A 12,428-nucleotide genomic window follows, 5' to 3' on the forward strand; every position below is an offset into this window, starting at 1 on the left:
AAGTACTGGCTCTACTCCCATTGAGCAGTTCTGAGGCAACAGGTGCTGGTGGGGGGTGTCTGCAGATGAGAGCTGCATGAAGCAGATTGTATGCCTCTACCTAGGAGCTGAACCTGCTGCTGGCCGCTTCTGGGGCGTTTTTAAGTCATTTTTAAGTGGAGGTGAAACTTTGGGGTACGCAAGATAAATCAGACTCCTGAAAGGGGTCCAGTCATCTGGAAGAGTTGAGAGCTGCTCCTGCATTATGGAATATCAGGGTTGGAAGGAACCTCAGGAGGTCACCTTGTCCAACCCCCGAGGGTGCAGGAGGTAACGAACAGCCCACAATGGGAATGGGCAGCTGAAACTCCTCCACCGGCCCACCTAGCTCCAAGTGATTGCTGGCGCTAAGTCCCAAGCTGGGTCAGCGCGGAAGTTGAATCTGTGACATCGGGATCCAACAGCGTGAGTGTCCGGCATAGGGTTGCCAACTCTTCAGGCTTGACCTGGAGTCTCCAGGCTGTAAAGATTAATCTTTAATTAAAGATGATGTCATCTGAGGAAATTGCCAGGAATACGTGCAACCAAAACGTAACCTGGGCCAGTCCCGGGCCCAAGCTAAATGATAGGCTGCAACAGTGACCTCCTCAGCCACTGAGGGGCGCCAGAGAGCCACACTGTAGTAACATGCGGCACAAATCCAGGTAACCCCTGGAGCGCCCCCAGAGACCCATCATCCCAAAAGGGATCTTTCTCTCCCTGCTGCGTTATGGAGGCCGGCGCTAGACGACGACAGGCGGGCAACCACTCTGGCTGTGGAAGGGAGCAGGGCTGCCCAGAGGGGGGGCAAGTGGGGCAATTTGCCCTGAGTCCCTCGGGGGCCCCCATGAGAATATAGTATTCTATAGTATTGCAACTTTTTTCTATGGAAGGGGCCCCCAAAATTGCTTTGCGCTTGGCCCCCTGAATCCTCTGGGAGGCCCTGGAAAGGAGCCACAGAGAGGGTTTTATCGAGCATGGCCCAGCCGGCGCTGAAAAATGCAGCCACCTCTGGGGTGCAGTGCAGGGGCTGTTTATAGAGGGTTCCCGCAAGGCGCTCGGATCTAGCGGGTTAAAACCATAGAGCTGCAAGCCAAGGGGGAAGGGGAGGAGGCTGCGAAGCGAGCGACTTCCTGCTGCAAAAGCCACTGGCTGCGAAGCTGCTCGGCAGTCCCAGAGCTGAGCACCGCGGGTAGGCACGTGGATCTCCAGGCACTGGATCTGGGGTTGTGAAGCGCCCCTCGGCGTGGGCCTTCTCCAAGTGCAGGGGAAACCCAGAGTCCCAGCAAGAGGCGGCCCCGGGGATTGAGAGAAACAGCAACAGAGGCAGCAGATCGCTGCCCGGAGCAAGCAACCACGGCAAGGAGACGGGCTAGTGGGGAGCTTTGTGGGGAGAGCCCAGGGCTGGGCTGGCAGGGGCTGTGGGTCGGGATTGAGGGACATCGGCAGGGCTGTGTGTGGAGGAGCCCAGGGCTGGGCTGGCAGGGGCTGTGGGTCGGGATTGAGGGGCACCGGCAGGGCTCTAGGGGTGGGAGGGAGCCCAGGGCTGGGCTGGCAGGGGCTGTGGGTCGGGATTGAGGGGCACCGGCAGGGCTCTAGGGGTGGGAGGGAGCCCAGGGCTGGGCTGGCAGGGGCTGTGGGTCGGGATTGAGGGGCACCGGCAGGGCTCTAGGGGTGGGAGGGAGCCCAGGGCTGGGCTGGCAGGGGCTGTGGGTCGGGACTGAGCGGCACCAGCAGGGCTGTGTGTGGAGGAGCCCAGGGCTGGGCTGGCAGGGGCTGCGGGTCAGGAGTGAGGAGCACCGACAGGGCTGTGGGGGTGGGAGGGAGCCCAGGGCTGGTATAGCAGGAGGTGTGGGTTGGGGTTGAGGGTCACTGGCAGGGCTGTAATGGGGGCACTGTGTAACCAACCTGCTGTATTCACATCTAACCCCAGTCTGCCGGCTCCTGAGAGCCGGGTCCCTCCAGCCAGCTGGACCTCTTAGATGGGCAGAGAGCTGAAAATTTCTTCATGGCCCTTGGCTATTTGTGCCTCTCAACGAAGACCCCTATCCCCAGTTCTTCTCGGTCCTGGCTCCGTGATGACTGGTGTCTTTGGGTGTTTCCAGGGCCCAAGATTCGATGGCGCAGCCGGGCAGCCCATCCCAGGATGACGTGGAGCAAAATACACCCCTGACAGCAGAGAACCAGTCGCCTGCTGAGCATCCAGAGGATCCCGAAGCACAGCAGGAAACAGGTAACCAGTGGGGGCTGGGCAGTGCATGCACCAGATGCAGGACCATGACGCCAGAGCTCGAACGGCAGCTCTCTGGGCTAACAGCTCTCACCCATAGTGCCTGAGCTAAGTGCTGCTGGCTGGCAGGTGGCAGCCAGTTTCTTTCTGGGGTGGAGAGGCGCAGTGAGCTGCTTGGGGTTACGTTGGGACACTGAGGCAGACCTGGCTCTTCCTCTCCCCTCTGGGGAAGGGTTTGGGGGGATTTTGCTTCCTGCCCAGCTGGTTTTCCACTCCCTTTGCTGCGGGTTCTCTCTCTGGCGCAGGGAACGAGCCCCAGCTGGATTCTCTCTCTCTCCCAGCAGGTACTGGGACGGAGGAGGAAATTCCCCTGTGGGAAGGACCTGGAGAAGCAGAGGTGCATGAGCCATCCCAGAGCCCCAAGGGCGGGGAGGCTGGTGAGTTGGGCCGGCAGAGGCGGGTGAAGCGGGATGGCGAAGTGGCCCCGCCAGGCCGCTTCTCCCGCGAGGGGCCCATCATCTGCGGGGACTGCGGGAAGAGCTTCGCCAAGGACTCGGAGTTCGTCAAGCACGAACGCACCCACACGGGGGAGCGACCCTACCAGTGCCCCGACTGCGGGAAGGGCTTCACCAACAGCTCCAACCTCCTGCGCCACCAGCGTATCCACAGCGGCGCCAAGCCGTACCCATGTGCCGAGTGCGGGAAGAGCTTCCGCCACAAGGAGCATCTAACCCGCCATGGCCGCGTCCATGCCACGGAGAAGCCCCACGTCTGCACCCACTGTGGGGAAGCCTACAGCAGCCGCACCAACCTGCTGCGGCACCAGAGCAGCCACACGGGGGAGCTGCCCTACAGGTGCCCCGAGTGTGGCCGGCGCTTCGGGGAGGCGGCGGCGCTGGCGGGGCACGCAGTGATCCACAGTGGGAAGCCCCACATCTGCCCTGAGTGCGGGAAGGGCTTCCGGCGCGGCTCGTCGCTGCGGGAGCACCAGCGGGTGCACACCGGGGAGCGGCCCTACGGCTGCCCGCAGTGCGGGAAGGGCTTCAGCCAGCGCTCCTCCCTGGTGCTGCACCGGCGCACCCACACCGGCGAGCGCCCCTACGTCTGCGGCGACTGTGGGCGCAGCTTCAGTGTGAGCTCTGCCCTCATCACCCACCAGCGACTGCACACCGGGGAGCGCCCTTTCCCGTGCCCGGAGTGCCAGAAGCGCTTCAGCGACCGCAAGGCCCTCAAGCGGCACCAGCGGGTTCACACCGGGGAGCGGCCCTACCGCTGCACTGACTGCGGCAAAGGCTTCAGCCAGAGCTCGGCGCTGGCCACCCACCAGCGCATCCACACCGGGGAGACCCCATACGGCTGCGGGGCCTGTGACAAGCGCTTCGGAGACCTCTCAGCCCTCAAGCGGCACGAGCGCATCCACACCGGGGAGCGGCCCTACCGCTGCAGCCAGTGTGGGAAAGCGTTCAAGCACAGCTCGGCCCTGGCCCAGCACGGCCGTACCCACACAGGAGAGAAACCCTATGTCTGCTCCCAGTGCGGCAAAGCCTTCTCCCAGGGCTCCACCCTCATCCAGCACCAGCGGGTGCACACCGGCGAGCGCCCCTACCCTTGCCCCCAGTGCGGGCGAAGCTTCTCCCAGGGCTCTGCCCTCACCCAGCACCAGCGCACCCACACAAAGGAGAGCGACCCGCTGACAGGGCCTGGTGGGGCCCGGATCTACCGGGACCCTTTCATCCAGCCGCGAGATGAGGACGACGAGGAGGATGGGGTGGGGGAGGTGCTGGTGCTGCCTCCTGGCACATGGGACGCGGAGCTGGACGTGCAGATCAAAGAGGAGCCGGAGTGATAGAGGCGGGTGGGAGCAGGGTATCTGCGGCAACACCCTGCGGCATCTGGGAGTAGTTTCTCTGCACCAGGAATCCCCTTTGCACTGGAGCTGGGGGCAAAGTGCACGGGGTGGGGGCATCTCCCCCTTCACTATCCTCCACTCAGCAGGAATTATTAACTCTCGTAGGCCCAGCCTGTTCCAGGAGGACTGTCCCGTCACTACCTGGATCTCGCCCTCTCTGTGCCTTGGTCTCTGCTCCTTCCCCTCTTCCGGGGCTGGTGAGGAGGTGGGGGGGGCTGCTTCCCACTAGCCCCACCTGAGCTAGTCCCCAAGGGCTGATGTGTATGTCCCCAGACTCCCAGGCCTGTCTGTCGTGATGGGCACAAGGACGTTTTTTATCCATTGTCTGTTTTCTACTTCTGTCTGAAAATAATAAACCCCCAGTACCTCCCTCACATGTGGTCCGTGGCGGCTTTGCAGGGGCAGCGGCTGGGTCATGCTGTTGACATGCAAAGGGCTGCAGATGAGAGTGGTTAGATCAGTGAGGTGGTGGGGCTTGGTGTATATTTAGTGAGCTGGGTACTGGATCAAGAGTCAGGACTCCTGGGTTCTATCTCTGGCTCTGGGAGGGGAAGGAGTTTGAGTGGGGGGAGGGGCCAAAGCAGGGAGTTAGGACTTCTGGGTTCTAAGCTGTGGTGCTCACTTGCTGTGAGATCAGAAGCAAGTCACTCCACCCCCCACCCCCCAATGCCTTGGTTTCCCCATCTGTACGGCCAGGATGACGCTAATTAGCTCTATTGTATAGCACAGGGATCTAGGAATGAATGATGCTCTGTAAGAGCCAGGAGCTGTTACTCTTTGTATTATAGTAGCATCTCCAGGCCTCAGTCAGGGAGCAGGACCCTGTGGTGCTGGCTGCTGCCCACACATCTCCTCACATAGATTCAGTACCAGGGCTGAGACTTGAGTCCATCCCAGTTGTGTGGTTTTCCCCTACAGACTACCCTGGAACCTTTGGGTCTGAAAATTCCACCCCTAGTCACCATGGAACCCTCAGGCCCCCAGCATTCTGCCCTGGAACCCTCATGCCCCCAGCATTCTGCCCCTAGCTGCCACAGAACCCTCGGACCCCCAACATTCCACTCGGAGTGCCATTTTCAACCACCATGAAACCTTTCATCCCTGCCACCCCCATCATAGAATCATAGAATATCAGGGTTGGAAGGAACCTCAGGAGGTATCTAGTCCAACCCCCTGCTCAAAGCAGGACCAACCCCCAACTAAATCATCCCAGCCAGGGCTTTGTTAAGCCTGACCTTAAAAACCTCTAAGGAAGGAGATTCCATGACCTCCCTAGGTAACCCATTCCAGTGCTTAACCACCCTCCTAGTGAAAAAGTTTTTACTAAATTCAACCTAAACCTTCCCGACTCCTTGTTCTTCATCTACCACTGAGAAAGTTCCTAGATCCATCCTCTCTGAACCACCTTTCAGTAGTTGAAGCAGCTATCTAATCCCCCCTTCTTCTCTTCTTGAACTAAACAATCCCCGTTCCTCGTCTCTCCTCAAAATCATGTCTCCAGCCCCTGATCATTTTGTTGCCTTTGATGGACTCTTTTGAATTTTTCTACAACCTTCTTGTAGTGTGGGGACAAAACTGGGCACAGTACTCCAGATGAGGCCTCACCAATGCCGAATAGAGGGAATGATCACGTCCTCAATCTGCTGGCAATGCGTACTTATACAGCCAAAATGCATTAGCCTTCTGGGCAACGAGGGCACACTGTCGATCATAATCCAGCTTCCTCCACGTGTAACGCCTAGGTCCTTTTCTGCAGAACTGCTTCCTAGCCATTCGGTCCCTAGTCTGTAACAGTGAATGGGATTCTTCTGTCCCAAGTGCAGGACTCTGCACTTGTCCTTGTTGAACCTCATCAGGTTTCTTTTGGCCCAATCCTCTAATTTGTTTAGGTCTCTCTGTATCCTATCCCTACCCTCCAGCATATCTACCACTCCTCCCAGTTTAGTGTCATCTGCAAACCTGCTGAGAGTGCAGTCCACGCCATCCTCCTGCTGCAGCCAGGTTGGCGCTACCAAGCTCACTACAAAGCCCTGTCTTCTATGCCTGTGCTTTGCCAGCTGCCACCCAAGACTAGCAAGGAGGAGGGGTCCTTAGCAGCAGCCATTTTACTATCTTTTGGGCCTTTTCTCCTCGAACTGGGGAGGGAATTTGTAACAGGGAGTGGAGGGGCATCCGTCAGCAAGGAAAACCTCAGGAAGTGGTGAGAGGCTGGCAACGTGTGTTCACCAGTGTTGGGTTTCGGCCCGAGTCCCCAGGTTCACGTCCAGACTTTTGGGATAAGTCACATGACATCTGTAATGTATGCAAGTGGCCTGGCCTTTGGTTTAGATGCCAGCTGAATTCCAGTAGCCCACTATTGAGTACTTAAGATTGCAACCCCATTATTGTAGCTCATGCCAGTGGCATGCTGGGGCATCCACTTAAAATACTGACCCACAGAGGAGAAGGCCCCTTACTGAGCCTCCATCCCGCCCCCTGCAGCACAGCACTCCCCAGTACTACATGGGGGGCCAGCTCTGACTGTGGGGGGAGAGTGCCTGCTACTGAACTCCCCGCCAAGTCCCTTCAGCACACTGGGGCATTGGGTTCTGCACTGATTTACAAGGGAGAGCGACCCCTATTGGTTCCCCAGCCCTGCTCCCTGCAGCACAGCAACCCTTAACACAGTGCTGGGATATTGGGGAGAGATGGGGAAAGCCCAGGGATTGTCGGTTGGGATTGACGGGTAGGGCTCATTCACTCCCGGCTCTAACAGGATTGGCTTCGGATTACACGTGACGCCTGCAGAGGGGAAATGATCTCAGGCAAGATGGATCCGCTCAGCTCCTTGCTGGAGCCTGGTTCCCAGCGGGGGGGCGGAGGACAAGCCGCTGCCGGAGCCCCGCGAGCGGCAGGATCTGGGTACGGCGGGGCTAGGGGCAGGGGCAGCAGGACTGAAATCCTGAAATTGCTGGAGCTACAGAGCTGGGCTCCGTGTGTGTGGCTGGACCGGACTTCGCAAGTGTTCGTGTCTCGTGCCCCACGCGAGCCCCCGAGGCTCCCAGCGGGGTTCACACGCCCCAGATCATGGGGGAGCAGCAGAGAGATGGCTCCGTGGGGCTGGGAGCTGTGCCAAGGGGGCTGGCGAGCCCAGCAGCTGCCCATGTGCCCCAAGATAAACATGACCCCAGCAGGGCCCTCTAGACCTTGTGTCAGCCACGGGTCTCCGGCAGAGCAGTTAGCTCCATAGGGGGCCATACACACATCCCCGTGGGGCTGTGCCCTGGCCTCTGACCTCCCTGTCCCCCCCACAGATCGGCCTGCCCTGGGCGAGGAGGGGAGCGGGCTGGCACAGGAGCTGGTGGTCGCTGCGGCTGGCTACCAGGTGAGATGCGCAGCGGGATGTGCTGTTGGACAGTGATCACTGCACCTTCCCCTTGGATCCTGCTGCACACACTCCCCCTTTGGGCTCTCCCAGCGGTGCCCCTCGCTGCCCTCCCTCTGATCCAGCGCTGGGGGCCGTGGCTGGAGCAGCAGGTGCTGAGTGGGGTCCCTTCTGGTTCCAGGCGCTGGTGGGGTTCGAGGAGGTGGCCATGTATTTCTCCCGGGAGGAGTGGGGGCTCCTGGACGAAGGGCAGAGGCAGCTTTACAGGGACGTCATGCAGGAGAATTACCAGACTCTGATCTCGCTGGGTGAGGTGCCGCTGCCCCTTGGGGATCAGGAGCTGATGTAGCAGGGAGCCCTGGACAGCTTTGGCTCAGGGTTCTTCCTTGGCCCTGTAGATTCCTGTGGGATTGTCCCCTGCCCCAAACCCCACAGGAGAGACTATCACCTCCACAGCCCCTCACTGGAAGGAGATTCACAGGGGGGTAGTTTGATCCCCTCCCCCAGGGATCTCCAGGGCACAGGTGGCTGCATTTCCTTGCTCTGGTTCCCACGTGCACTGAATCCCTCTATCCCCCCACCCCCTAAGGCAGCTCCATGCTCAGCATGGGTTCTGCTCGCTCTGCAGGGCTAAGAATGGCCCAATGACTCCCTGAGCCATTCGCCCCCTCACTGTGTGTTGAGATCCCTGACTCCCTTACAGGGGGCACATCCCATCCTCCCAGGCATCACCCTGCCCTAAGAGTCCCTGTGAACATATCCCCCCAGCAGAGAACAGGATTGGGGTTAAAATGAGGGCATGGGCTCTGCACCAAGCCCTCCAGGGAGACTTCACTAAGCACCATCTCGCCTGTTTCTTTCCCCCAAGCAGGCTTCCCTGTCCTCGACCTGGCTGTGATCTCCTGCATGGAGCGAGAGGAAGAGCTGAGAGTCCCTGATCTCCAGGGCTCCAAGGAATGGGAGCTCCTGAGAGGCGCCCACATAGGTGAGGAATGAGCAACACTGGCTCGGAGACCGTCCGGGAGTAAAAGGAAAAACTGGGATCCCAGCAAAGCTGCCGGGAGCCCCCCAGTTCTGTTTGGTCTCGCTTAGTATTGTCCCCAGCAGCCACCTGTCCTCATGGCAGGCATCACTTCTGGACCCCAGCAGAGCCACCATGAGCTGCCCCCTAGTTCTGAACAGCAGCTCCCAGCCCCAGGGTTTAGGAGAGTCTGTCCATGTCTTTTGCTCTTTGCACAACAGGAATGATCTGAAGAATCAACTCAGGCCCAGCTGGGCCCAGTGTAACCACTAATTACACATAGATGGCAAAGTCCAGCTAGGGCATGTTACACCTCTGGTGGCTTCTAAAACACACAGTGAATGGCTCTAGAGGGCTCAATGCTGTTTAAAGGAATACTGTGCAGTTCCTATACATCATAGAGACAACTGGAATCTCTAAGCAGCCAGGTGGGACACATTGGGATCAGCACAGATTATGAGGGGAGAAAGCCTGTGACTGAGCCCCCCTCTTCCCTCCTGTCAACACAGTGCCCCCCCTCGCTGCATTGGGCCAGCACTGACCGCAAGACGAGGGCGCCCCCTAGTGCTCCCTGAAGCACAGCGCCCCCTAGTGTCGCATCGGAGCCAGCACTGACTCAGCTGGTCATTCCCCCAGTAGAGCAGGTGGCTGATGTTACAGGAGAGCTGGGGGACAGGACCCCAAAGCCAACTAGCAGTGCTTGAGAGACTTGCATGAGAAGAGGCCAAGAGCCCCTGAGCCAGCCAATTTCCCCCATTCTGGGCAATTTTTAAATCAAGTTTGGACGTTTTTCTAAGAGATCTGTGCTACTTCAAACAGCAAGTAATTTGGGGATGTTCTCTGGCCTCTGCTGTCTAGGAGGCTGGACTAGATGATCTCTTCTAGCCTTAGAATCTATGATGCTATGAATTTTGGAGCTTGGTAAAATTATGATTCCTACTTGGATTCTCTCTCTCTCCCAGCAGGTGCCGGGAGAGAGAAGGGGAAGTCCCAACAGGAAGGGGCTATGGGAGCGGAGCTGAATGGGACGTCCCGGAGCCCTGAACGGGGAGATGGTGGCAGAAAAGCACGTCAGCAGGCAGAGAAGGAGCCAGGGCGCAGGCGCAGGAGGGCATGGCCCGTCAACTGTGGGGACTGTGGGAAAAGCTTCATGAAGAACTCAGAGTTAATCAAACACCAGCGCACGCACACGGGTGAGAGGCCCTACCGGTGTCCTGATTGCGGGAGGTGCTTCGCCATCCGCTGCACCTTGGATCGCCACCAGCGGATCCACACCGATGAGCGGCCCTTTCCCTGCACCCGCTGCGGGAAGAGCTTCAAGCTTAGCTCGTCCCTGAGCCGGCACTGGCGTGTCCATGCTCAGGAGGGGCCCTGTTTCTGCGCTGAATGCGGCAGGGGTTTCCGGCACAGTGCTGCACTGATCCAGCACCAGGCTGAGCACCTGAACCATGGAGACCCCACCAACGGACCTGTGCGGACACGGGTCTACAAGGACCCATTCGTCCAGGCATGGGACCTTGAGGGGGAGGCTGGTGGGATGTGGTATGCTGAACCTGTGAAAGAGGAGAGTGGGTGATGGGATCTGCACTTGAGTTGTGGGTCTGGGCAAGAGATGCTGGAGTGAGAAGAGAGCAGCTCTAAGGAATGCAGGGACTGAACCTGTGATCTCTGGATCTAATATCTGGAGCTGGGCTGTGAGACAGTGTGGTCTAGGGCAGTGGTTCTCAACCGGGGTAAATGTATCCCTGGGGATACACAGAGCTCTTCCAGGGGGCACATCAGCTCATCTAGATATTTGGCTAGTTTTACAGCAGGCTACATATAAAGCACTAGCAAAGTCAGTACAAACTAAAATTTCACACAGACAGAATGAGAAAGTCAGCAGTTTTTCAGTACTCATGTGCTGTGACATATTTGTATCTGTATGTCTGATTTTGTAAGCAAGTCGTTTTTAAGTGGAGGTGAAACTTGTGCGTACGCAAGGCAAACCAGACTCCTAAAAGAGGTCCAGTCATCTGGGAAGGTTGAGAAGCACTGGTCTAGTGGACAGAGCACTATATTAGGACTTCTGGGTTCTCTTTTTGGCTCAGTGTCTGGCTTGCTAGGTGATCTCAGGCAAGTAACAGCCACCTCTGTGCCTCAGTTTCCCCATCCGCAAAATGGGGACAATGATACTGTAAAGTTCTTTGAGATCTTCTAATGGAAATCACTAGATAAGCACCAGGTATAATTATAATGGTTGAAAAATTTTCATTTAAAGTTTATTTGGATGAAATACTGGATTTTGGATTAAATGAAGTTTTTCCATGAAAAGTGTTCACATTCCACAGAAAATGTTGAATTTTTTTGTTAAAGAAACAGATCCCTGAAAACAGAAAAATTTAAGCCAGAAACTGAAATGTTTCAATTTGTGTATGTGCCCTAGTGCGTCCTGAGAGTTGTGGGTTGGTTGTACTCTACAGACTACATATCCCATGATGCACTACCTCCCATCTCCTAGGGTTATAGTCCAGCCAGGTAGGCCACTGCCAGCCTATGGAAGAGAATGGGAGCATGAGGCACCAAAACTACAACTCCCATGAAGCATTTCCAAATTTAAATATTTTGTTTTGTCTGAAATTTTGCCAATTTTTGCTAAAAAAAAAAAAAAAAAAAGAAATTTCCTTGAAAAATGTAGGCAAGTGATTTTTCCTCCTTTTCTCATCAAAAACTTCAGGGGGAGAGAAAAACCCCAAAACACTTTCTGTCAAGCCCTACCCACAGTCCCCTTTGGCCTGAGCTAATGGTCCAGGCCCGTTAGCTGGGAGGCAGTAGCGTAACCCATGGTGATGTGTGTCATTGCTCCCCCTCCTGTCCCTGATCACAAAAGATATGAGTCTGTTACAGCCCTGGTTAAAGGGAATTTAGTCTTTGCTATAACAGCTTTTATTTTTCTATTTTGAGATCACTGGTGCAGTCCTGGATGGTCTGACTGACATTAGCAGCTGTGTGATGTGAATAAGCCACAATGCAGCTGATGGAGGAAAAAGTTAGGTTGATTGTTTTGCTTCCCAACAAACACCTCTGGGAATTACTGCAGCCCTCAAGATGCAAGCTGATACAGAATGGGGTTCATTTCCCCCTGCTCAGCAGGAATCATTAACCATCTCACACACTGATTCCTGGCTCTGCCACCAACTTGCTATGTGACCTTCAGCAAGTCATTTTGCCACCGTCTCCCCTCCTAGTCCTTGTCTTATTTAAACAATGAGCTTTTGGGGACAGGGACTGTCTCTCACTGTGGTTTGGTCTACGCTACGCGTTTAAACCGATTTTAGCAGCATTAAACCGATTTAACGCTGTACCCGTCCACACTAAGAGGCCCTTTATATCGATATAAAGGGCTCTTTAAGTTGGTTTCTTGGACTCTAAGTCGGTTTCTGTACTCCTCCCCGACGAGAGGAGTAGCGCTAAAATCGGTATTACCATATCGGATTAGGGTTAGTGTGGCCACAAATTGACGGTATTGGCCTCCGGGCAGTATCCCACAGTGCACCACTGTGACCGCTCTGGACAGCAATCTCAACTTGGATGCAATGGCCAGGTGTAACCAGGCGAACTCACCCCCGCGGCACCTCCTGCTGGTTGCTTCTGGGAATTAGCTCACATACACAGCTCGGAGCGCCCTCTGCAGGCTGGTGATCCACCTTCTGGCTTCCGCTACTGGCCCCGTGTCCCTCCCTGGACCCCGGTGCTCCTTCTATGTGGGGTTCTGCCCCCTGGCAGTAACCCCTTTCTCTTAAGGGTTTCCCCCTCCTGGGAACCCTCCCCACTCTATCCCCACTTTGCCTCAGGGTCTTGGCAACTGCCCAGTCATTAGCTAGCCCCCACATCCTGGGGCAGACTG

At 56.7% G+C, this 12,428-nt stretch overlaps 2 protein-coding genes across 3 annotated transcripts; both read left to right on the forward strand.

Moving 5' to 3' along the window:
• Positions 1 to 1,145: 1,145 nt before the first annotated feature.
• LOC142046819 (uncharacterized) lies at positions 1,146 to 4,531 on the forward strand. 2 transcript variants are annotated; one of them, XM_075065914.1, is made up of 3 exons: positions 1,146 to 1,377; positions 2,124 to 2,251; positions 2,590 to 4,531. In XM_075065914.1, exons 2-3 carry the CDS (start codon positions 2,137 to 2,139, stop codon positions 4,092 to 4,094), a joined length of 1,620 nt encoding a protein of 539 aa, XP_074922015.1. In that variant the 5' UTR covers positions 1,146 to 1,377; positions 2,124 to 2,136; the 3' UTR covers positions 4,095 to 4,531. The 2 variants fall into 2 exon arrangements, with proteins under 2 accessions (XP_074922015.1, XP_074922016.1); XM_075065915.1 differs by having other exon boundaries at positions 1,151 to 1,377; positions 2,593 to 4,531.
• A 2,405-nt stretch (positions 4,532 to 6,936) lies between these two features.
• On the forward strand, positions 6,937 to 11,818 carry LOC116815106 (zinc finger protein 641-like). Its single transcript, XM_032763185.2, is given in 6 exon segments — positions 6,937 to 7,016; positions 7,018 to 7,058; positions 7,451 to 7,521; positions 7,703 to 7,829; positions 8,393 to 8,506; positions 9,505 to 11,818. Coding segments are annotated over 6 exon segments (1,032 nt in total). The 5' UTR covers positions 6,937 to 6,951; the 3' UTR covers positions 10,119 to 11,818.
• Positions 11,819 to 12,428: the final 610 nt, after the last annotated feature.

This window comes from Chelonoidis abingdonii, chromosome 4 (assembly GCF_003597395.2).
Source record: "Chelonoidis abingdonii isolate Lonesome George chromosome 4, CheloAbing_2.0, whole genome shotgun sequence".
Classification (NCBI taxonomy): Eukaryota; Metazoa; Chordata; order Testudines; family Testudinidae; genus Chelonoidis; species Chelonoidis abingdonii.

Excerpts from the sequence above, each read along its gene's own strand:
- LOC142046819 (XM_075065914.1), top strand. The coding sequence starts at position 2,137 with ATGGCGCAGCCGGGCAGCCCATCCCAGGATGACGTGGAGCAAAATACA. Across the intron at positions 2,252-2,589 it reads CGAAGCACAGCAGGAAACAG|CAGGTACTGGGACGGAGGAG; the intron begins GTAACCAGTGGG and ends TCTCTCTCCCAG.